The sequence below is a fragment of the Mytilus californianus genome, unplaced genomic scaffold (genome assembly GCF_021869535.1).
Source record: "Mytilus californianus isolate M0D057914Y unplaced genomic scaffold, xbMytCali1.0.p SCAF_12, whole genome shotgun sequence".
Taxonomy (NCBI): Eukaryota; Metazoa; Mollusca; class Bivalvia; order Mytilida; family Mytilidae; genus Mytilus; species Mytilus californianus.
Window position 1 is genome coordinate 2,111,476 of NW_026262604.1, and position 23,219 is coordinate 2,134,694.

At 31.3% G+C, this 23,219-nt stretch overlaps 1 protein-coding gene across 1 annotated transcript; it reads right to left on the reverse strand.

Moving 5' to 3' along the window:
• Positions 1-5,520: 5,520 nt before the first annotated feature.
• LOC127721198 (WD repeat-containing protein 61-like) lies at positions 5,521-23,079 on the reverse strand. Its single transcript, XM_052227880.1, has 11 exons — positions 22,974-23,079; positions 17,088-17,115; positions 11,681-11,786; positions 10,869-10,954; positions 10,350-10,436; positions 9,707-9,855; positions 9,313-9,406; positions 8,230-8,323; positions 7,650-7,742; positions 6,581-6,659; positions 5,521-6,023 (listed from the first exon to the last, which is right to left on the reverse strand). The coding sequence occupies exons 1-11, from the start codon at positions 22,986-22,988 to the stop codon at positions 5,931-5,933; spliced, it is 924 nt and encodes a 307-aa protein (XP_052083840.1). The 5' UTR covers positions 22,989-23,079; the 3' UTR covers positions 5,521-5,930.
• Positions 23,080-23,219: the final 140 nt, after the last annotated feature.

Sequence of the window (23,219 nt, forward strand, 5' to 3'; positions counted from 1 at the left end):
TCCTACATTTGTTAAACAGTAATGTTAGTAATAATAATCTTGTGAAGAAAAAGATGTAAATAAAATAATGAAAAATATATCTAGACTGTTAATTTGCGTTTTTTGATTGAGTTAAGCCTATTTTGATATTTTATAGTGTGTTTTTCTATGTTGTGATGTTATACTTTTGTTTCAGAAAAGGGAGAAGGTTTGGTACCATTAAAACGTTTAATCCCGCTGCAAATGTTTGTACCTGTCCTAAGTCAGGAATTTGATTACAGTAGTTGTCGTCTGTTTATGTAGTTCATACATGTTTCTCGTTTCTTGTTTTATATAGATTAGACCGTTGGTTTTTCCGTTTGAATGGTTTTACACTAGTATTTTTTTGGAGCCCTTTATAGCTTGCAGTTCGGTGTGAGCCAATGCTCCGTGTTGAAGGCCGTACCTTGACCTATAATTGTTTACTTTTATAAATTGTAAATTGGATGGAGAGTTGTCTCATTGGCACTCATACCACATCTTCCTATATCTATTGACTTCTAATTTTATCATTTTTCATATGATTTATTTTATTTTTAAATAAAAAGGGATTACTGGAATTGCAAATTTTGTCACACTGTACAACAGTAAATGTTTTTTTTTTATATTTGACTTTATCTTATAAAATTTGGTTATTTTTCTTATAACCTTCAACCATGGCAATTTTATTTGATTTTTTTTTACAAAATGAATATAATTTAATTGATAATAATTTTGAGCATTCATTATAATAATGAATAATAATTAAATAAAGATTGCATTTACTTTTGATTTAGATCATATAATTTTTGAACATGTACAATTTATTGGAATCTTCCATTATTATACAAAAGACATATTATGTCATTTCCTGTTTTATTGATTTTTCCTATCCAAAGTTCACCTGTAAAACAAAGGTAAATATGAACCTTTGCAGGTACAAAATATGAAACAAAAATTGTCAATCTGTGGCAGTAAAATTACACACCTGGATGACCACCTGTTAATTGGCCCAGCAGGTTGCAATATTTCACTTCCCTATCAGTCCATGGTTTATGACCCCCAATAAATGCCTGACATCCTATGTCAGACATAGGGGATGCTGATGATTAATCAGACTATGTTCAAGTGTGTACTGTAAAGTTTAGTATTAAGCTTCCTGTTAAAGATGTAGATATCAAGATCCAGGAAAGGAAAGGACAGTGTTCTTTGTTTATGGAACGCCACAGCTGTCTTATATGGAACTCTGATATTACGTTATGTTGTTCTATTATTACTTGATGATAGTTTGTCTTTACATAATATGGTTTTGACATTACGTAATGATGTTTTGATATAACTCAATATGGAATAGTCATTACATAATGATATTTCGATATTACATGATATGGTTTCGTATTGACTTGATATAGTTTTGTCATTACTTAAAATGGTTCTGTCATTACTCGATGTGGGTTCACCATTATTTAATGTGGTTATGTCATTAGGCAATGAGGTTTTAACATTACTTGATGTGTATGTGACATAACGTAATGTAGTTGTTTCATTACATGATGTGGTTTTGTTATTTCGTAATGATGATTTGCCAATTCTTTATATGGCTTTAACATTACGTAATGATGTTTCAAAATTTGACGATTGTACACTACATGATGTGTTTGTTTCAGTATTTGATGTGGTCATGTCATTCTTTGATGTGGTTATCCCATTACTACTATAAGGTTAAACCACGTGACCATTTTGGAAAAAATATGTTCTATTTTTAGACCGATTTCCATATGTCGTTTGTGTAATGCGCTTTGGATGAGTACCGCTATCCATTAAGTTAAAGTTCAAGTTGTTGTTCAGAGTTATTTGGTATGAAAAAGAGGAACGACAGACAAAAATAAGAAAAAAAGTACATAAAAATTAACAGTAATTCGGACATATCCCAAACCATTTGGTCCTGCCGTTTTTTCCTTAGTTCTCAAATGGAAGCTGTAAATTAATAAATAAATTAAAGATTCTTATTAACCCTGTGTCTCGCCGGATAATTCTGCTGTCAGTGTAAAAGCGTAATGTTGACTGACGGTACATTAAACGGTACACTTAACGGGGGAAAAAATGTTTTTCTGTAGATGCTTTTATTTTGATATTAAAGAATAACTCCTATACAAGTTTTATAACAATTCATGTAGGTTTACAAATTTATCATGTCAAAACATTTTAATTCGGTAATATTTAATGCATTAAAAAAACCTTATATAGAAATAAAGAAATGTGGTATGATTGCCAATGAGACAACTCTCAACCACATACCAAATTTCGAGTTGAACTTCGAGTTTGAGACTCAAACTCGAAGTTCAACATTGAGTCACATTTAAAGATAGAGTTCCGAATTACAATTGGACTTAAACTTTAAATTTGAGTCACCTTTTGACGTAGAGTTCGAGGTAAACCCTTGAGTCTCATTTAGATTAAGATTAAGAGTTGAAATTCGAGTTATCTAATATGAGTTCTATTTTTTTTTATCGCGGATCAAGGGCTTTTGCTCGAGCTTCCGAAAAGAGGGTTCAGAAGTAGGTATGCGTACAAAAGATAAACAATTTTACAGCATACAAAACACAACATAGAAATTGAAATAAAGTTAGATGTGGTGTGATTGCCAATGAGAAAATTATCCACCATAGTTTAAATGCAGTGGATGCAAGCAATCATAGGCAACCTAACAGCCTTTAACACACCGTATAGTTGGCCACAAAAGACCACCACGTGAAAATGTGAAGCAATTCAAACGAGAAAACTAACGGTCTAGTTTATAGCTAAACAATCTACGAAAAACAAATATGACACACATGAAACAATGACAACCATTGAACAGGCTCCTGACTTGGGGCAGGCATTTAAAGAAAGTGCATGCGGCGGAGTTTAACATGTATGTAAGCGCTAAACCCTAACCTAACCTAGTGTATAATAGCACAGCATAAGAAGAAAATGTAAAGACAGTTTTGATTGGCTCAACTCAATAGATTAGTATGACTGGGTAACATAAATCCATCAGCGTGATCTCGGGTGCTTTGGAAGGGTAAGGGGATTCTGCTCAACTTATGGCACCCGTCGTGTTATTCGTGAAAGTACAAACCCAGTGATTTGGTTTTATTTGGTAGTTTACTTTCGAGGAAAAGATGACGGGATTGTGGTTACTATATACCTATCCGTCGTCACCTGTGAAACAGATATTTCAAAAAGTTTTTTTCCAATTAGTGCGTGGTATATCAGAAACTGCAATTAATAAAAAAAAAGTTTAATATTCATATGTTCAAATGAACATACACGCTAAAATAAACCCGGAGAATTCTTACTTTATAGAATTGATGCTTTGTTGCTTAGTCCCCCCCCCCCCCATTTCCATTTAACTTTAGTGCGAGTTGATTTAAAGTGTCTCATTTGTTGAAAATACAGTACAAGTCTTTTGATTTGTGTTGTACCTGCGACATTAATGTAGCGACAGTGAGATACAACAAACCTATATGCCGTCGTCGGTAGTATCGTCGGCGTCTTCATCATTTAGATTGTTAGGTTTCTAGTTTGAATTGTTTTTATATTTTTTCATTTCCAGACCTTTTTAAGCTTACTATGTGGTATGAATTTTGCTCAATCGTAAAGACCATACATTCACACATATATGTTAACTACTACGTCATTTGGTATGTGGTTGAGAGTTGTCTCATTGGCAATCAAACTGCCACATTTTTTTTATTTCTATATAAGGTTTTTTTTGCATTGAATATTACCGAATTAAACTATTTTGACATGATAAATTTGTAAACCTCAATGAACTGTTATAAAACTTGTATAGGAGTTATTCTTCAAGACCAACATAAAGCAGTGCTCCTTGGAATCATTTACGAACTTATTGTAATACTGCTTCCATTTGAGAACTAAGGAAAAACTGGCAAGTGGTTTTGGGATATCCCACTTATGTCCGAATTACTGTAAATGTTTTAGTACTTTTTTTCTTAATTTTGTCTGTTATTCCCCTTTTTCATACCAAATAACTATGAACAACAACTTGAACTTTAATTTGAACTTTAACTTAATGAATAGCGGTACTCATCCAAAGCGCATTACACAAACGACATATGGAAATTGGTCTAAAAATAGAACATATTATTTCCAAAATGTTCACGTGGTTTAACCTCATAGTAGTAATGGGATAACCACATCAAAGAATGACATGACCACATCAAAGAATGAAATGACCACATCAAATACTGAAACAAACACATCATGTAGAGTAAAATCGTCAAATTTTGAAACATCATTACGTAATGTTAAAACCATATAAAGAATTGGCAAATCATCATTACGAAATAACAAAACCACATCATGTAATGAAACAACTACATTACGTTATGTCACATACACATCAAGTAATGTTAAAACCACATTGCCTAATGACATAACCACATTAAATAATGGTGAAACCACATCGAGTAATGACAGAACCATATTAAGTAATGACAAAACTATATCAAGTCAATACAAAACCATATCATGTAATATCGAAATATCATTATGTAATGACTATTCCATATTGAGTTATATCAAAACATCACTACGTAATGTCAAAACCATATTATGTAAAGACAAACTATCATCAAGTAATAATAGAACAACATAACGTAATATCAGAGTTCCACATAAGACATCTGTGGCATTCCATATTTGTTAGTATTTGCTTTATTTAAAGTCAGTTCAGCAGGATAAATCTCTTTAGTGTACATACTGAAGTCATCATTATTGAGATCCAATATATCATCCAAATATACAAAAGTGTTATTAAATTTTTGTATCAGATGTTGTTTCGATAGGTCTTTGCTGATTTTAGTCATAAAATGTAACTTGTAACAATACAGAAAAAGGTACGCAATCAGAGGTGCACAGCTAGTACCCATAGGAATTCCGATAACTTGAAGATATATAGAATCTCCATAGCAAACAAAAATACTATCTAGTAAAAATTCAAGTGCAATTATAGTATCAAAGCAGGTCCAATTGACATTATTCTTTTGTCTGTTGTTACTAAAAAAAAAACCATTACAAGTTATTCTTTTCTGATGTTTGCTCATAAGCGAATTATTCACAGGATGACATACTGTTTTAAACCCAAAGTATTTGCATGCAATCAGAAAGCAAAAACAAGAAACCATTTTTGGAGATTGAATGACACAACAAATTGTATCACAGATAAACTTTAAAATTAATTGATAGAAAGCATTAAAAGAAATTAGTCTAGAAATAATATGATGATCTTTCTCCTTTTGGGGTTCATGCAGTTTACTCAGTTTTTGATTTTTACCTTTATTTCTATCTTCCTGATGGATTTGTACAAGAAATTAAACACTTGATAAATTTTGTGCATCCAACATGCTTTTCGGTTTTTACCTTCAACAGGAATGCTCAAACTCTATATAAGTTTACAATGTATCATCAGGCCATGGAGAACCACACACATCTACAGTCATGTTTCAATACAAAAAATCTATTTTAAGACACTTTTATTTAAAATATGATCTTTATTTACAACGATTTTAACAGCACTGTTTTCTCCTCTCAATTTAATTTGAACTTGCAGTTGAAACAAGTCTGCTTAATGAAATCCACATGTTATCCATGTGTTAGAACAAGTACCATGAATAGTAGTTTCCCTCCATTTAAATAAAATTTATTATCAGGAATAAATTCCATTCAAAATATTCTGTTTTCAAATATATCAACCTGTTCTTATATTAAAAAAAAACAGCAGATGAATCATTAGAGTATATTTCAATAAGAGAAATTGTGACCCTTTTTTAAAATTTCAGAAGCCTCTGTCATTGTTTCTGACCAATCTAATTGTCAAATGTAAGCTGTCAGACATAATATGATGAATAATGATAAAGGTGTCAACATTACACAGGTGGTCCTTCATAAACCTGTATTGACTTATCGTCTGACACTGACACAATCTTAGATCCATCGTCACTGTATTTAGCTGACCATACCTGTAAAACAAGTTAGAAAATTAGAAATACTGACTGACAGACGTGTGAAAAAACTATATACCCCAACTGGTAACATAGGGTATAAATATGATTCTTTGTATAAAAAATGGAGTTGTCATGATACTTCTCTTATTATATCATATAAATTGAACTCACAACGGTAAAATTGTTCACAACTTATACAACAAACTTGATTGGCGATGGGTGCGATGAACAGGATCACAAATTCCTAAGCTGTGATATATACTGAAATTCATAAATTAATGTGATGTTTATATGTATGTATAAAATGCGACAGTATTAGATTCCTAATAATAAAAACTTGCATTGATAATTTCACAAATGATTTTCTTCTACAATTCTTGGCATAACTAAGTTCTCTCATTTTTTGCCAGTGGTCAGGGCTTCCCAATAAATGATGCATTTATTTCTTAATTACAGTTGACCAGTGACCAAAAAAAAAAAAACACAAATATAGTGAGCGCCCCTTATTAGATTCTAATTTTGTTACATTGAAGTCTGTTTCTTATAACAGCAAGGCAGAAATTACAATATACCTGATCAGCATGGTCATAGAATGTATGTACACACTGTCTTGATCCAGCATCCCAGATCTTTACGGTTTTATCTGATGAACTGTAAGCAAGCATATTACTAGATTATATAAAATATTTCTGATGATGCAAAATTTTAACTAACTAGCAATGTAATTCAATTAAAGAGTACATGATTGCCATCCTGCAATAAGTGATTATAAAGCTACATCTCTATTACATCAAAACCTATTTAACAGGTCACCCTCTTATCTCTTAGTTGTAGTATCATCTATGGATTTTGAATCTCAATTCAAGTCACTTCTCTTATAAGATCAGTTTTGTCTGGTTCTGATGGTGACATTTACAATGCTTTATACATGTACTGTAAGTTCGGAAATTATTGCGTGCATTTATTATTGCGATTTTGTCATTTTAGACTAAAATGCGATTTTAATTTTTGCGATATTGAGAAAAATCCTGTTTAATTCCTATAAAAAATTTCAAAATGCGAGTTTAAATTATTGCGATTATAACCCTGTCGCATTTTTCGCAATAATAAAAACATCGCAATAATTTCTGAATTTACAGTATACTGGTTTGACTGTATTTATGAAACTATGATTTTCAGTAGAGTGTAAGTACATTTATGGGGTGAATTTGATCAATCAAGAAAACTGCTTCTTGTCCCCTAATTTTTATGAAAAGAACTACAACACATTATTTTATGTTCATATTGGGTAAGTAATTTTATAGAAAAGAAATCACATTGTAAAAATACAATAGGAAAAGTTGTAAAACAGAAATCACATTGTAAGAAAAACAAGAGGAAAAGTTGTACAACAGAACCCAACATATAACAATAGCTTCTACTTGTATTATAGACAGGATGAGACTAAACAGAAGACAGACACAGAAAAAAATTCAGTCTGTTTTAGAATACAGATCTACTCAAAATTTGTGGAAATAAAATAAATAACAAACTCTACATATTTCCTCTATGTGTATTAAATCAAATGTAATGAAAGAAAATGAGAAAACCAAACTCTGTAAACTTATTAGAGGATAGAAATTCTGTATAGAAATACTTTACCTTGAAACAAAATGTGTGTCGTCTTTACAGAAGTCTACACTGAGTACCCATGAACCATGTCCTGACAGGGCACCAGCCATGATGGCATGTTGTCTGCAAAAACAAAATACTCAATATTCAGTAAAATTGTGACAACCTAAATTCAAATATGCTCAGTTTCTAGTTTTCTATGTATTTTTTCATACAGTTTGTTTTTGGTTGTTTTTCGTTTTTCCCATGTTTTTCGACTACTTACGCATTTGAATATCCCTTTAGTATCTTTCATCTCATTTATACTACAACCAATATTTCCATTTGTTTTCTTTGAATTTCAAATACATATGTAAGACATTCAAATGGTCCTCTAACATGGTCAATGCAAAATTGTAAAACTTGTGTCTGTTCATTTTTTAATTTTAAACAACAAAATAGCATTAAAGATAAATGATCAATTTCAATACTTTAGAAGGCAAAAAAAAAGGGGGATCTCAAGAAATTTGACCTTTTATAGAAAACACATGATAAATACTGAATATCAACTTACATTTAAATAATGATAACATACACGTCTTTAAATTAAGATTAAACCTGGTACACTTACATTTCATAGACTTTAATGGTATTATCATCTGACCCTGTCAGAAGAAGCTGTGAGTCTGGTGAAAAGCAAAGAGATCTGATTGGCTTGGCATGACCTGAAAGTGAAAATGTTAAATGTATATGTTTTCAAAAATATGAAACAGGATAATTATATACTCTAATAATATTAGTTTAAGTGCACCTCTCTATTCATATTTTGGGATTAACCTTTATTTTGGTATATTTAAGCTTAAACATTAAGGTAGTTATTTAATAAAACATTTGGATCAATCAAATCAAAAGGATCAAACAGAGGAGCCAATGAAGTTAAAAACCAAGTTTTCCTGAGGGTGCTGGAGTCCAAGCTCAATAAGAACTACACAATTTATAACCTGAAATTTTTAACAAATTTTGTTGAAAAATCATTCAAGGTCAAAAGCACTGGCCTACATATGCACGGATGGTAGTCTCAGGTATAAAAAGTACATAGTTTGTATGCTGGATAGTTGGACACATCAAGCAGATATGCTGGAGGACAGACAAATATTCGCCATTCATCAGTGGAAATGTCAACAGTTATGCCTCATCCAATATTCAAGTGCCATTATCAATATCAAACAAGTTTCAATATAGATTTTCTTATTAAACTTTTAATATCGCATCCATTAAGATTTTCCATTAAAATTTGCAATTTCTACTTAAAAAATTGAAATATTCTTTGAAAAAGATTAAGATTGATGTTTATTTCTACTGACTGTGCACTTAATACTGGATGCAAATACCAGTTGTACTCAAAACCCTTCTAACATTTTTAGTCAAACTGTTTTTATTTTTTTTGGTAGAAAAATAATTGCAAATTATTTTGCCAAATTATTGATAGTCTGTTGATGAGGATTAAGTGATGGCTGGTACAACAGCTCCAGTACCCTATGTTAAGTTTATGCTAAAGAATTCAGTCTTGATTGTATATTCCTATTGGATTTTTTTTGGCAAGTATTCATCTTTTTCAGAGAGATCTGCATCCAGTATAATTTATTGTATAAACTAGAGAAATTTTACTTGTTTGATGATGATGGTGCATGTAGTATGAACCAAACAAAATTACCTTCCAATGTGTTGATAGGTACACCTTTATTTACATCAAAAACATTTACAATTCCATCTATAGAACCACATGCTATATACTGTCCATTGGGGCTCTGAAATATAAATAATAAAACATACAGATTTTAGTGAAAATTCTTTAAAAATATAGACAACCAACCTGATTGCTCATGTATCTTTTAACAATTTGACTGAGCATCTGTTCAGATAAGATCGACGCAAATAAAATAAAATCCTTACATCAAAATTACTCTTGATACCATACTATATTAGTTGGTCACTTTACATGCTCTTTCATTTTAAGCTATTATCATCTGTTTACATAATAAAAAATAAATATGTAAGGTATATGTTAAAGAGTGTATTATCTCCCCTGAAAAAAATGTAAAACCTACATAAGCAATACTAAGTGTAAATTTCCCTCTGGTGTCCATGGTCATTTCTTTCCTCCCTGAGTCCACACCAAATATGTTAATTTTACCACTGTGACTACCTGTAGCTAAAAATCTGGAGTCTGGTGAAAATGCTAGCGTCCAGGCATCCACTGCAAGAAAAAGTTAAAAGATTACATTACCGGTAAAAAAAATTACCCTCTTATTGGACTTGGCGTTATTTTCCTTAGAGATACATTTTCATTGACTAAGAAATTATATATTTCCTGCACAGTATATTTGTAAAATATTTTGGTACAGAATATTATCTCTGCCATAACTTATTTCTCTAATATTTGATAAGGTAATTCCTTTCATTGCTAGATTTGGATTTTCTACACGAGTTGTTACAGTACACAAAATATTCTGTCAAAATTCACTATCTGTAGTGATCTCTCAGAAAAGGTGCTTGTAACTGCTTGTATCAGGTGTTGTCTAGAACTAACAGTGCTGGTGAGACTTTATGCTCCTTGCTGAAGTCATCACTGACAATGACTTAACTTTAAACCGAAGAACAGTAATAAAAGTGTTGTTCCTTTGCTTTCAGTTTTTTTCATCTTTAGGTCGAGATTTTGTGTCAAAGAAAAACAAATATATAAAACCTTACCTGGACCAGCATCAATACTTTTGATACATTTGCCAGTGATGATGTCCCATACTCGTACATGGCTGTCTAAACTACTGGAAGCTGCCACTGTCAATATGTTAAGGAATATTTTTCTTTTGAACTTGAACTACTAAATGATCTCTTAATATTGTGCTTGTTAGCCTTGTCTAGATCACAGAATGTCAATCTCTTACATAGCAGGATCTGCTTACCCTTACGGAGCACTAAATCACCTGAGTTTTTGGTGGGGTTTGTGTTGCTCAGTCTTTAGTTTTATATGTTGTGTTTTATGTACTATTGTTTGTCTGTTGGTCTTTTTCTTTTTAAGCTGTGGCATTGTCAGGTTATTTTTTCGACTTATCTGTTTGAATGTCCCTCTGGCATCTTTCGCCTCTCTTTGTCTTTTTTTTATTTTTGCTATGATGTTGTCCATTTCATTTTACTTTTTGATTGGTTCCTTATATATTTTATACCCCCCCCCCCCCCTTTTATTTTCTTATTCATTTTTAAAAAAGATACATGTTCCATTTTTGTTAATATCTACAGAAACAACACCAAGCTGATGTCCTTCTAAGGCATGTCTTAGATCTAATCTTCCATCTGTCCTGTTAAAAAAAGAGAAAAAGATAGTATCATAAAAAGGTTAACCAATCTTATACCTGTACAAAGTCAGGAATATGACAGTTGTTATCCATTCGTTTGATGTGTTTGAGCTTTTGATTTTGACATTTGATTAGGGACTTTCCTTTCAGAATTTTCCTCGGAATTCAGTATTTTTGTAATTTTACTTTTTATATATTAAGAAATTTTCATGCGTAAATTATCTCAGTGGACACTTTTACAAGAAGTATGCAATCCTCAAATATTTCACTGTTCATGTAAGATGGTACAACATACCAGACTAAAATTAATTCGGCTAGTTCAATTTTCATAACATTTTGACAAAATATTTACTTTGACCCACAGACAAAAAAACAAAAATTTCCAAAAACTTGAACCACACATTTTATTGGAAAAATTTCATTGGATATATAGCCGTCTGACAAACACTTATTTTGATCATTGAGAAGCTAAACATTTCCTTAACAATAGACTGTGATTAAAACATTCAGCTGATTTTTACAGAGTTATCTCCCTGTAGTGTTATGGACCACCTTAAATGCATATTATACAAAACCTGACTCTTAAATAACCAGATATACAGTACATACTATATAATCATTTCTTTATTTCAAATTCCTTGTATTATTCTTTTACAATTATAAAATATATATTAGATGTGTAATTCAAAATATGATAAAGCTAATTTTAAATTTTAAATTTTAATTTACCATCTCCATATTTTGACCAGATCATCAATTCCTCCAGTTATAATATTCTCTGTTCCATCTGTTTCATTTTTCTTCCAAGCACAACTCCAAATACTGTCTTCATGTGCTGTAAAATACCAAAAAAATATTATAAGCATCCTTTAAATTCAATTCTTTAGGGACGACATCAAAAGTTCAATGTAGGATAAAAAACTTAATTCACATAGTTTTTTCATTGACCCCCCACCCCCATCTTAACCATGATAACTTAATTTGGGAAAAATTGATTGACCAATATGGGCATATGCTTTCAGAGTATACTTTTTAAATCATGGGTCCTGTTTTTCCTCAACAATGTATGTTTGTTCTGTATATTGAATTGGACATCACTTTTAAAAAATATTGGAAAAAAGTGATGTGTATCAAAAAAGGCACTGTTAAATTATAATTTTATAAACACTATGTACAGTCAGAATGGATTCTGCATTTTTCATCTGTCCACTATTGGCATGTATAAATAGTGGGTTTATGGTTTTGGTTGTTTTTGTTTCTTTTCTAAAATGAATATAAAACAGTTCATTGTTTCATATAAAATATATAGCTTTAAACTAAATGGTGGTCCATTGAAATGTATAGTGATGACAGGGCAGTGCATTTGTGCCAACTGTGGAGGGAAAAGCACAATCCCAAATGAGTGAAGTGAATGTGATATGTTCTATGTAATTTCTATTCAATGTCTGTTGACCACTGTCATGGGGGTCTCATTGGGGGTTCTGATCCCAGATCCCGCTTACTGTTTTGTCAGATTCCCGTATCCCGCTTACACTATGAACGTAAGCAATTCTAATTTTTTTGTGATTTCCTGTGTCCCGCTAGACTTCATTTCCCGTTTTCACGGCACAATAATTTGACTTTCATGTGTCACACTTACTAAAAATCGGCAATCCCGCGTCACACTTAGACCCCAATGAGACCCACTGTCATATTTTTCTACTATCTCAAAAAATTCTATTTAACCTTCAAATTTTTATTTGATTTCATATTTAAGTTTTCATTTTAATAATTAAATTATTAACACAATTCATAGAAAATTTTATAGTTTGTTTTTAGAATGCCACCATGCTGTGTGGACCAAAACAATCTGTGTTGATCTGTATATGGTTTCATATCATTCAAAATTCACAATCAATAAAGCGTTTGAAAGACATAGATACTATGATTAATTTAGGCCCAATACTTTCGGCCAAAAATTAGCTTTCAGGTACGATTTGATGGCATTCATTTCGTTTAAAAGTCCAAACATAAGTTAGGGTCGAACTTGAATCCGTATTTTTCAATCGGAAAATCAATGTCGGATAACAAAACTTGCAGCGATTTTTACCCACCCCCTAACTATTTGAATTAAGTTTTTTGTCCGAAATCGATCTTCTGATGTCGTCCCTAACATTTACCATGACTTTTTGTTAGATATTCAGAATCCTCTGGTTTTATCCATGTGGCGCCATTACAAATATTGCCTACTAAACCCTACTTTTATAAATCTCATTAAATTCTTGATATCTTTTCATATAGTTTTTGAAAGAAAAAAGGTGTTAATGTTACATGTATGAAAATACTAGAGATAATCATTTCCCGCCAACTTTTGAATGGCTAAATCTTAAAAATATATACAGTGTTCCAGCTAGGTCGTTTTCACAGGGTGGTCCGCCCGCCCTTTACCAAGTGCCGCCCTGTGCCCTTTTTCTGACCCCCTGCCCTTTTTCGTAAGTCCATGCCTTTATTGCCGTAATATTTTGATGAAAATACAATTATTCTACCTGTCTTCATATTTATGACAAGTTTATGACCCTCAGCTAATTAACATTCACAGCAGGTGTAATAAGTTGTGATTACAGATAATCTGCTTATTGACATCGGATGGGTCATTAATCCGTTAATTAAACTTCATAATTGACCATTGTAATAATTTTTCTCATTAAATTCGGTCAGTCAGCATTTCAATTTTAATATTTCTCAAAAGATGACAATTTGTGTTTGATGTATCAGTAGATCGTCTGTTGTTTATATGTCAAAGATGTTTTTTTTAAATTGATCTTTTAAACTAGTTTTAATCCAGAAGAAAGTAAAAACAATGCTTGACTGTACCTTTCATTGAATATCTATATCCAAATTAAATTCACTACAAAAGTCAAAAAGTCTGAAAAGACCAGTTTTTGTCTGAATTTGCATGAATTTTTACTCGACATTCTTAATTTGTCTGAATAATTTTTAAAAATTCTTGACATAGTATGAATTTGTCTAATAAGGTTCTTGATTTTTCTTGACAAGTGTCTTGACAGTATGAACATTGTCTTAAAATTTCTCGACACTTCCTGTATCATCTGATAAGAGTCTCGATTAGTCTCGACCAATTCTTGACTGTCTTAAATTTGTCTCGATCTGTCTTGACATTCTTAATAATGTCTGAATATGTCTCGACATATTCTTGACATTCTAAATAATGTCTGAATATGTCTCGACACATTCTTGACAGTCTTAAATATGTCTTGACACTATCTCAACAGTATAAATTTAGCCTGAAATGTGAACAGACTTATTCTGCACTGTTTATGACATTCTATTGCTGTTGTATACTCCTTTTTATTATAGCTAAACTAAACTTTGAAGAATCAAGGATTAATTTGGTATAGTAAGATACCCTTTTGGTGCAACTAAGTTGGAATACCCTGAATAATCCCCAATGTAGTTTAATTTTGATTTATTTTTATTAAACATTTAAGTAATTGTTTTCACTTGGAATATTAGTCAAAGGTATTGACAAACAGCATTTAGATTTTTGCCGTTCGCAAAACTGCCAGTCAAATTTGCTTTACTAAAATAGGTGTCTTGTATCTCTTTTGGACCCCACAATTCATCTTTTGGGTTTGTGTGGCTAAAAAAAGAGGGGGGGGGGGGGGCTTTCGTTTAGGTCAAAGAATTTGTTCCCATCTTGATTCAAAAACCTTATTCATTTTTAGAACAACCCAAAAACATTTTTTATTCAAATGTGAGTGTTGAATTTTATAATTTTTTATCAAAAATAAATATTTGTGATAACTCCTTCCTGAAAAGAAAAAAATGAATATATGTAATAAAAAGAAAATATTTCAAGTTCTTTCTCTTATATATTCAAACAATTGTCAACAAATTATTTGTGACTTTTTGTCCTGTGACTTTTTGTCCTATCAAATTTGTGACTTTATGTCCTGTGACTTTTTGTCCTGTGACTTTCTGTCCGTTTACCATATTATGCAAGTCTGTGTGAGAACCATTTCATAAGACCGATGATTTCTATAGAAATCATTGATGGGACCAATTATAAATACATTTTTGTTATTGTTCCTGGAGTAGATAATAATTTTCTTTTAATCTTTGGGAATTATTCAATTTGTTTTTATGTTAAAATAATTAACTTCATAATTTTGATGAAGAAAATCCATTTCAATTCAATTTTTTTTCATCAAAATGATGATTTTCATTTTCATCTATCAACAAACTTTTTAAATTGTAGTGGCATGGTCGGTCAACTGATAAGTTGTATGGCTGATTACAGGTAAAGCAATAACTTGTATTTGACAGTTGCGTGTACTCTGGGGTGTGGAATACCTTAATTTTATGGGGAACATCCTGTCCATGTGTAATACTTAATATATTCTAACAGATGACATTACACAAATTTTTCTTCTTTAAAATGAATGATTTGTATATCATCATAATTTGCTATTTATATAAACCACATTTTGGTGTAATAATTATTTACCATATCAACATTGAATATTATGAATGTAGAATGAAATATGTCTACAGTATGATTGGTTTGAATCATTTAATTTATAAGATTTAGGAATCAAAATTTGTAATTATTTAAAAACCCACATTGAAATTGTTTTATATCAACACACCCACATTTGAATTATTTTATACTTTAGATTTCATAGCCATATTTGCATTTGTAAAAATATTTATATACCCAAATTTTGAATTATTTAACATGCCCAACTTTTATTTTTGTTGTAAAGAAGTGCAACTTGAAACAACAGTATATCATATAAAGAGAAATAAAGATTAAAGTTATATCATGAATATTGGTCATGATTGGTAAAACTCAGAACTGTCAAGTAAATTTAAGACACGATTCAAAATGTCCAGAATATGTCAAGCCATACTGAGAAAAAATAAGAATGTCGAGAATATGTCGAGAAATTTCAAGACAGTATTCAAATGTCAAGAATTTGTCAAGAAATTTTAAGACCATATTCAGAATGTCGAGAATATGTCAAGTAAATTTCATACAAATTTAATATAAATGAGAATTTGTCAAGAAAAATTAAGACACAAGTCATACTTTTGGAGAATGTCGAGTAAAAGTTCATGCAAATTAAGACAAAAACTGGTCTTTTCAGACTTTTAGACTTTTTGTAGTGATTAAAGCTGTAATCCATGATCACAAATTTACATTTGTTGAAAGCCATGTGCTTTTTTGGCGGGAAAATTCGAAAAACCCCTTTAACAAGAAACAGTTACATTTCATTGGTTTATATATTTTTTATGTACAATATTACAATTATAAGTTTAACAGTCTGAAAAGACATGGTTAAATGGATTTTAATTCTGAAAAACTCAATGTGGTTTATTATAATTCATTAATTATTTCTATCATAAATCAGAAACACTGGGCTACATGTATTAGGCATTTCAAACATATATTATTGCCTTTATAAGAACATATGTACCTGTAGTAAAAATACCCTGGTAGGGCCTTAAAATTTCTTCTGGGCCCTTGGAAAAAAGTTTTGGGATCCAGGTTGGTCCCTGGAGAAAATGTAAGGTATTGTTCCCGACTGTATTGCTGATCTAGTGTAGTATTTTAACTGACATGCACAATTCATTTCACTAATGAAATAAAAATAATTCTACAAAACGCCGCTGCGCTCTGCATTGCAACTTAACTTTAGACCTACCATGCATCAAAAATGTTCTAGGGAAGACTGAGCTAGTAATATACATCCTTGCATGGTCCCTTTAATACTGTTACCCAAAATAAGGTTGATTTTCATCTAGCGTAAAAGTGACTAAACCCCCTCAAAACTCCTAGCTGAAACCCCTGCAGTTAACATAAGACAATGTTTGACATGCCCTTTTTGAAATATCAATCATCGTGCTAAAGTGCCCTTTTCATCATTGGCTCCCTGCCCTTTTGAAATCCTAGCTGGAACACTGATATAAGCATACAGACCTTACATTTTTTTCTTTTTTTCAGTTCTGTTTTATAAATATATATCATTTGTATATGTACTCACATTTATATGTCTTTTAAAAACCTTGTTACTTTGAAACAGAGTAGTTAACATCCCTTAGTGAAACTATACGATTTGTGAATTACACTCACCTTGTTCCTGTTTGAATATCAGGGAATACTACAAAGATACAATTAAAAATAATTAGGTAAACTTGATATATTCTTCATATTATTTTGTAGGTCAAATGTCATATGTGTTCTAATTTTTTAAACATGTTAAATATTCAATTTTTTATGGTTGGTGTGGAAGCCAGCGAACAACCAAAGAGCTACTTTTTATTTGTTACAGTAAAAAATAAATTAACACAAATTTATCTAATTCATTAATTACTTGGTAATGTTATTCATCTTAAGCCTATTAAATAATAATAATAATAATAATAATAAATTCTTTATTTAAAGAGGGTAACTCAATTAGAACTAATCTAATTTTCATTGAGGCCCTCAAACAAAATACATGTATACAGTTAATATTCATACATAAAAATACAATATATATTACTGGTATATACACAATTCAATCATTCAAACATACAAATGGCAATAATTGATAAAGTTTTGATTAAGTTTTCATATTCTAACCATAAAAGAAAGAAAACAAATTATTCAACTTGCATAGAATTTTCAAGAAAATGATTATAACAATGTTTTTTTAATAATTCCACATTACGACAATTTTTTTTTTATGAGTGGTAAATTATTCCATACCTTGGTTGCAGAATAATGAAAAGATTTTTTATAAAAATTTGTATTTGGTCTTGGAACAAATAGATCATTATTAGAGACAGATCGTAACTTGTAGTGTTGAACATCATTAATATTAATCATTGCTAAGTAATCACGTGTTAGTCCATTTACAATTTTATACATTAGAATTGATTGTTGGTATTTTATTCTTTTTGTAAAAGGTAGCCATTTTAAAGGAGAAAACATAAAATTAGATGGAACAGAAATATCACATTCAAGTATAATTCTTGCTACTCTTTTTTGAAGTTTTATGATTCTATCTGAATCTTTTTGTAAAAAATTTTCCCAAACTGAACTACAATAGTCTATATATGGCAGAATATATATGTATTATAAAATAGTTGTCTTGTGTGTATAGGCAAATATACTTTAATTTTATACAAAAGTGATATTTTAGATGAGATAATCTTACATATACGATCAACATGATCTTCCCTGCTTACATCAATATCAATTCCAAGTAAACCGTTTAAACCCGCTGCATATTTTATACTACTAAGTCGTTTGGTGGTGTGGTTCATAGGTGTTTGTCATTTCTTGTTTTGTATATAGATTAGACCGTTAGTTTACCTGTTTACATTGTTTTACAGTGGTCATTTTGGGGCCCTTTAAATCTTGCTGTTTAGTGTGAGCAAAGGCTCTGTGTTCAAGGGAGTACTTTGACCTATAATTGTTAATTTAAAAAACATTGTGACTTGGATGGAGAGTTGTCCCATTGGCACTCAAACCACGTCTTCTTACTTATATAGACTGTTGGTTTCCTGTTTGAATTGTTTTACACTGGTCATTTTGGACCCTTTAATTTAAATCTTACTGTCTGGTAAAAGCCAAGGCTCCATGTATAAGGCCGTACTGTAATCTATAAATGCTAACTATAATTACATTGTGGCTTGGATGGAGAGTAATCTAATTGGCACTCATACCACACCTTCTTATTTTTTCTTATTACAAAAATGTGAACTTTTTTAATCACTGAACCATGAATTTCGGATGCTACAAATATATTATTTCACTTTGATTTCTTTTCTTCATTTTCCATTCCATTTCGTTTTGTTATGTTCCGTTACATTTGTTGCGTTTTGTTATATTTTTAATACATTTTAATAAAGCAGAAAAATCTCTTTCAAAGACCAAATGAAAAAATGAGTTTGGCATTATGACCTCGCAGGAAGGCGTCAAAGCAAAAAATTAAAATAGCCTTGCAAGACGTCACAATTATTTGGACTGGGGTCAGACCTATAATCCGACAGTCCTATAATCCGACAGCCCGATAGTCCGACAGTCTTATAATCCGACAGCCCAATAGTCCGACGTGCAGTCACTTGTCTCTGAAAAAAATGCCTATATAGACATGGAACGTTTGTAAATTGATACATTTTTTCACACAGAAAATTATGGCAAATCAGTATGTATGTATGTATGTATGTATGTACTGGTAAATTCCTCCGTTATCCAAAGAACCCCTCGAGGAGAGCTGCGAGAGTACAGTGGAATCCATGACGGGTGGAGTTTTTATTTCTCGAGGGTATCACTAGCCCAGTAGTTAGCACTTCTGTATTGGCATGAGTTATCATTTATATAGTCATAATTATAAATAAACTGATTACAACTTTGAATTTATGAAATACTAAGGCTTTTCTGCATCCGGAATAGATTACCTTAGCTTAACTTTTTGGAATTTTTTGTCCTCAATGCTCTTCAACTTCGTACTTTTTTGGCCTTTTTAACTTTTTATAAATCGAGCGTCACCGATGAGTCTTTTGTAGACGAAATGTGCATCTGGTGAAAATACAAAATTTTAAACTATGATGAGTTTATTTGGCATGAGTCCTGTTCAGCTTGTTCAGTATACTATATACAAAATTTCACATAAAGTTTCATTGCATATATATAAGTAAATAGCCATCACTGGAAGTTAACCAATCAAATGTTCACCCTTTTTCTTTCTGTGTACAAGCTATATAATAATTAACCATGTAACCTCAAGAATCTAATATATTCTTTAGAAACAACGAATAAAAAAAAATAATGGTGCTTTGAAACACCCAAGATATATGTCTATGTCACAGAAACTTTTTACTGCAATGAAATGTAGGATAAATTTCCTACAACTGTCAAATTCAAGGTAATATTTTTTTTTGCCCTTTTTTGCATGCAACCGGATGTAACATACTATGACCCAGAGTAAGAATCCAACCCGAAAATTTCAGCACTGCAGCCATCGGTCTAAACCACTATTTGCTTTGTCTGCTGTGTGTGAATAAGTACTGTCTTCACGTCATTACCTATAGTCGTTCTGTTCTTTTTCACATAATTGGTGTCATGTTGTGATGATTCTATGGCTAGGAATGCTTAGTATAAAAAAGAAGATGTGGTATGATTGCCAATGAGACAACTCTCCACAAGAGACCAAATGATACAGAAATTAACAACTATAGGTCACTGTACGGCCTTCAACAATGAGCAAATCCCATACTGCACAGTCAGCTATAAAAGGCCCGGAAATGACAATGTAAAACAATTCAAACGAGAAAACTAACGGCCTAATTTATGTACAAAAACTGCAGGTCCATATTATACTACATTAATTAGCAAAAGTTCAGGTTTTGGTAATTAAACCAGAAAAAGACTAGACAGTACACATGGTACAGCGAGCGATTAATATTGCCATACAAGAGCAGTGATAAGGTATCATTTTGATGACATAAAAATAGACAGAATTTATTAAGATTTCATTCCAAATCATGAACTATGAAACATCTTATGCATCTTGAAAATTTGAGATGATGACACTATTCCTATTTTATCAAAACTTATTGCTCTTTTAAGAACAAGTGAAAAGATAAAAAACTATGCATTACTCCTATGTAATTCAACCCAAATGTGAATGTGATTAAAAACTGCTCTCGTTTTGGCAGTATGCTAATAATCTTATATGAAGACGATATACATATCCTTCGCAGCGGCACAGCTTCGTGTCGTACCATCGGACTGTCAGATTATCGGACCGTCGGACTATCGGAATTTCTGGGTGTCAGATTATAGCTACGCTCCCATAATTTTGGACTAGTAGTAGTAAACTAGGGTATGAAAACTTGTGAGATCTCATGTACACATTGACATTGTCAGTGTCTTGAAAAATCTTTTGTAAACATAAGCTTGAATTCTAAAACAGTTTTTAAAGTAATTTTCTGATTAAGCAATTACTTTGTTCTTTCTTCATCATGTTTATCCACACCCACTGTGGCATGTGGAGCCTGGAGAAGAGAAAAAGAGTCATGTGACTATGTCAACAGTAAGAATCTGTATAACAGTCTCTGTACTTATTCATCTAGTGTGTGAAGTTAAAAGAGGAGTGCAGTACACAAATGATCTTTAGTTGTCTATAATATACAAGAAACTTCTTTTCCTTACGGTGTAACACCACTAATTCGGCCCGGCCAGAAAGCACATACCAGAAAGTAGTACATATTTAACACAAAATAGTTCCTACGCATGAGTGTAGCTTTCAAAATATGTAGAATATTTAGGTATTGTTGGTATCAAATGAAAGCTGAATGACTGGTGATCATTGTAGAACACTTTTTGACTTATAATTTTGAATATTAAAAAAACTGCACCAAATTTTATAAAGAGGGTACTTTTTGCCTGTATGTCAGATCTGAAGTACCTGTTTTGGTACATCCGAAGTTCCGGGAACCAGTTCTTTCTGATATGCCATTAAAGGTATGTTGATTTTTCCAGTACAAGACACCATAAAGTGTTGCTTTGACATGCAATGATTGTCACTTTATTTGAACTTGAAACAAAAGAGCTGTGTCTGCTTGAAATTGAGGAATTTAACATAGAAAGCAATGGGGCCATGAATTAGTGGTGTACTTCCTATTACAGAGAATCATCAGAAATTCAATTTTTAGAAGTTGTACCTATTCCAATGAAAATAAGTCATATTTGATGTAAGTAAACATGTTTAATCATCTTTTTTTGAAGAACAATTCTGTGTATGGGAAATTTCAGCTCTTAAATTGACATAATCAGGTATTTTAGCCTTTTATGGTCACACAACATGCATGCAGTTAAGACTTGACTCCAAATTCTTATTTTTGCATTATTTGGGATTGCAATCAATAAAACATGTATATAATGACTTGTTTATGGTAAAAAAATAGCTCTTGGTCAAATAATCCTATGATTTTTCAAGTTTTATTGGTTTTCTTATGATAGCCTTTTACAATCTAGGCAATTGGTATATACTCATATAAGAATTCCAAAATCTCACTGTACATGCAATTTTGAACCAGTTTAGCAAGTTATCCAGCTGAAAAATATATAAATTGCTCTTTATAATCTATGTTGTACCACAGAAGTATGGTTTATACCAAAAATGTCCCTTTTCCAATTTGAAGAAAAAAGGGGGGACAATTTTCTCAATTATGTCTTAGGTTTGGTCTAATATATTTTTATTAAATGAACAAACTCTGGTAAATTATGACTATTGGTAAGCACATTGTTTTCCTAACAGAAATTATTAAATACAACAATGATATTGAGAATAAAATAAGTATATTGGCCATTTATAATATCCATATTCAGTTTTCTTTGAATAACCTATATGTTACTACCAGTCCAATTTGAGCTTAAAATTAGTAAAATAGTATTTGGACATAAGCTTTATGTGTTTTTTATTGCTTGAAATAGATCATAGAATGAAATAAAGTGATGCTGAAGTCAGTATAGCAAGTTTGGTTCTGTTATAGGTGTAACACCACTAATTCGGCCCGGCCAGAAAGCACATACCAGAAAGTAGTACATATTTAACACAAAATAGTTCCTACGCATGAGTGTAGCTTTCAAAATATGTAGAATATTTAGGTATTGTTGGTATCAAATGAAAGCTGAATGACTGGTGATCATTGTAGAACACTTTTTGACTTATAATTTTGAATATTAAAAAAACTGCACCAAATTTTATAAAGAGGGTACTTTTTGCCTGTATGTCAGATCTGAAGTACCTGTTTTGGTACATCCGAAGTTCCGGGAACCAGTTCTTTCTGATATGCCATTAAAGGTATGTTGATTTTTCCAGTACAAGACACCATAAAGTGTTGCTTTGACATGCAATGATTGTCACTTTATTTGAACTTGAAACAAAAGAGCTGTGTCTGCTTGAAATTGAGGAATTTAACATAGAAAGCAATGGGGCCATGAATTAGTGGTGTACTTCCTTACCAACTGATTCGCCATCCCGTTGCCGGTGGCTGTATAGTCAATAAAATGTTTTTTTTCCTCTTCGGTTTTCCTGGTTTATAAAACGCGCACCTGCCAAAGATAAACATTTATAATCTCTAACAAAATTTTGTTTTGTACTATTTTTGCTATGATCAGTTATATTATATTTAAGTAACAAATAATACCATTAAATAATTACAAAATTCTTATAAAGATATATTAATCATAAAAATATATAGATCTAGA

What these genes read in the sequence shown, in the direction of transcription:
- LOC127721198 (XM_052227880.1), bottom strand. An exon ending in CTGGTCAAAATATGGAGATG is followed by an intron (nt 10,955 to 11,680) that starts GTAAATTAAAAT and finishes TTTTTTTAACAG; the next exon opens with GACAGATGGAAGATTAGATC. An exon ending in TATTAACAAAAATGGAACAT is followed by an intron (nt 10,437 to 10,868) that starts GTATCTTTTTTA and finishes ACATATTGACAG; the next exon opens with TGGCAGCTTCCAGTAGTTTA.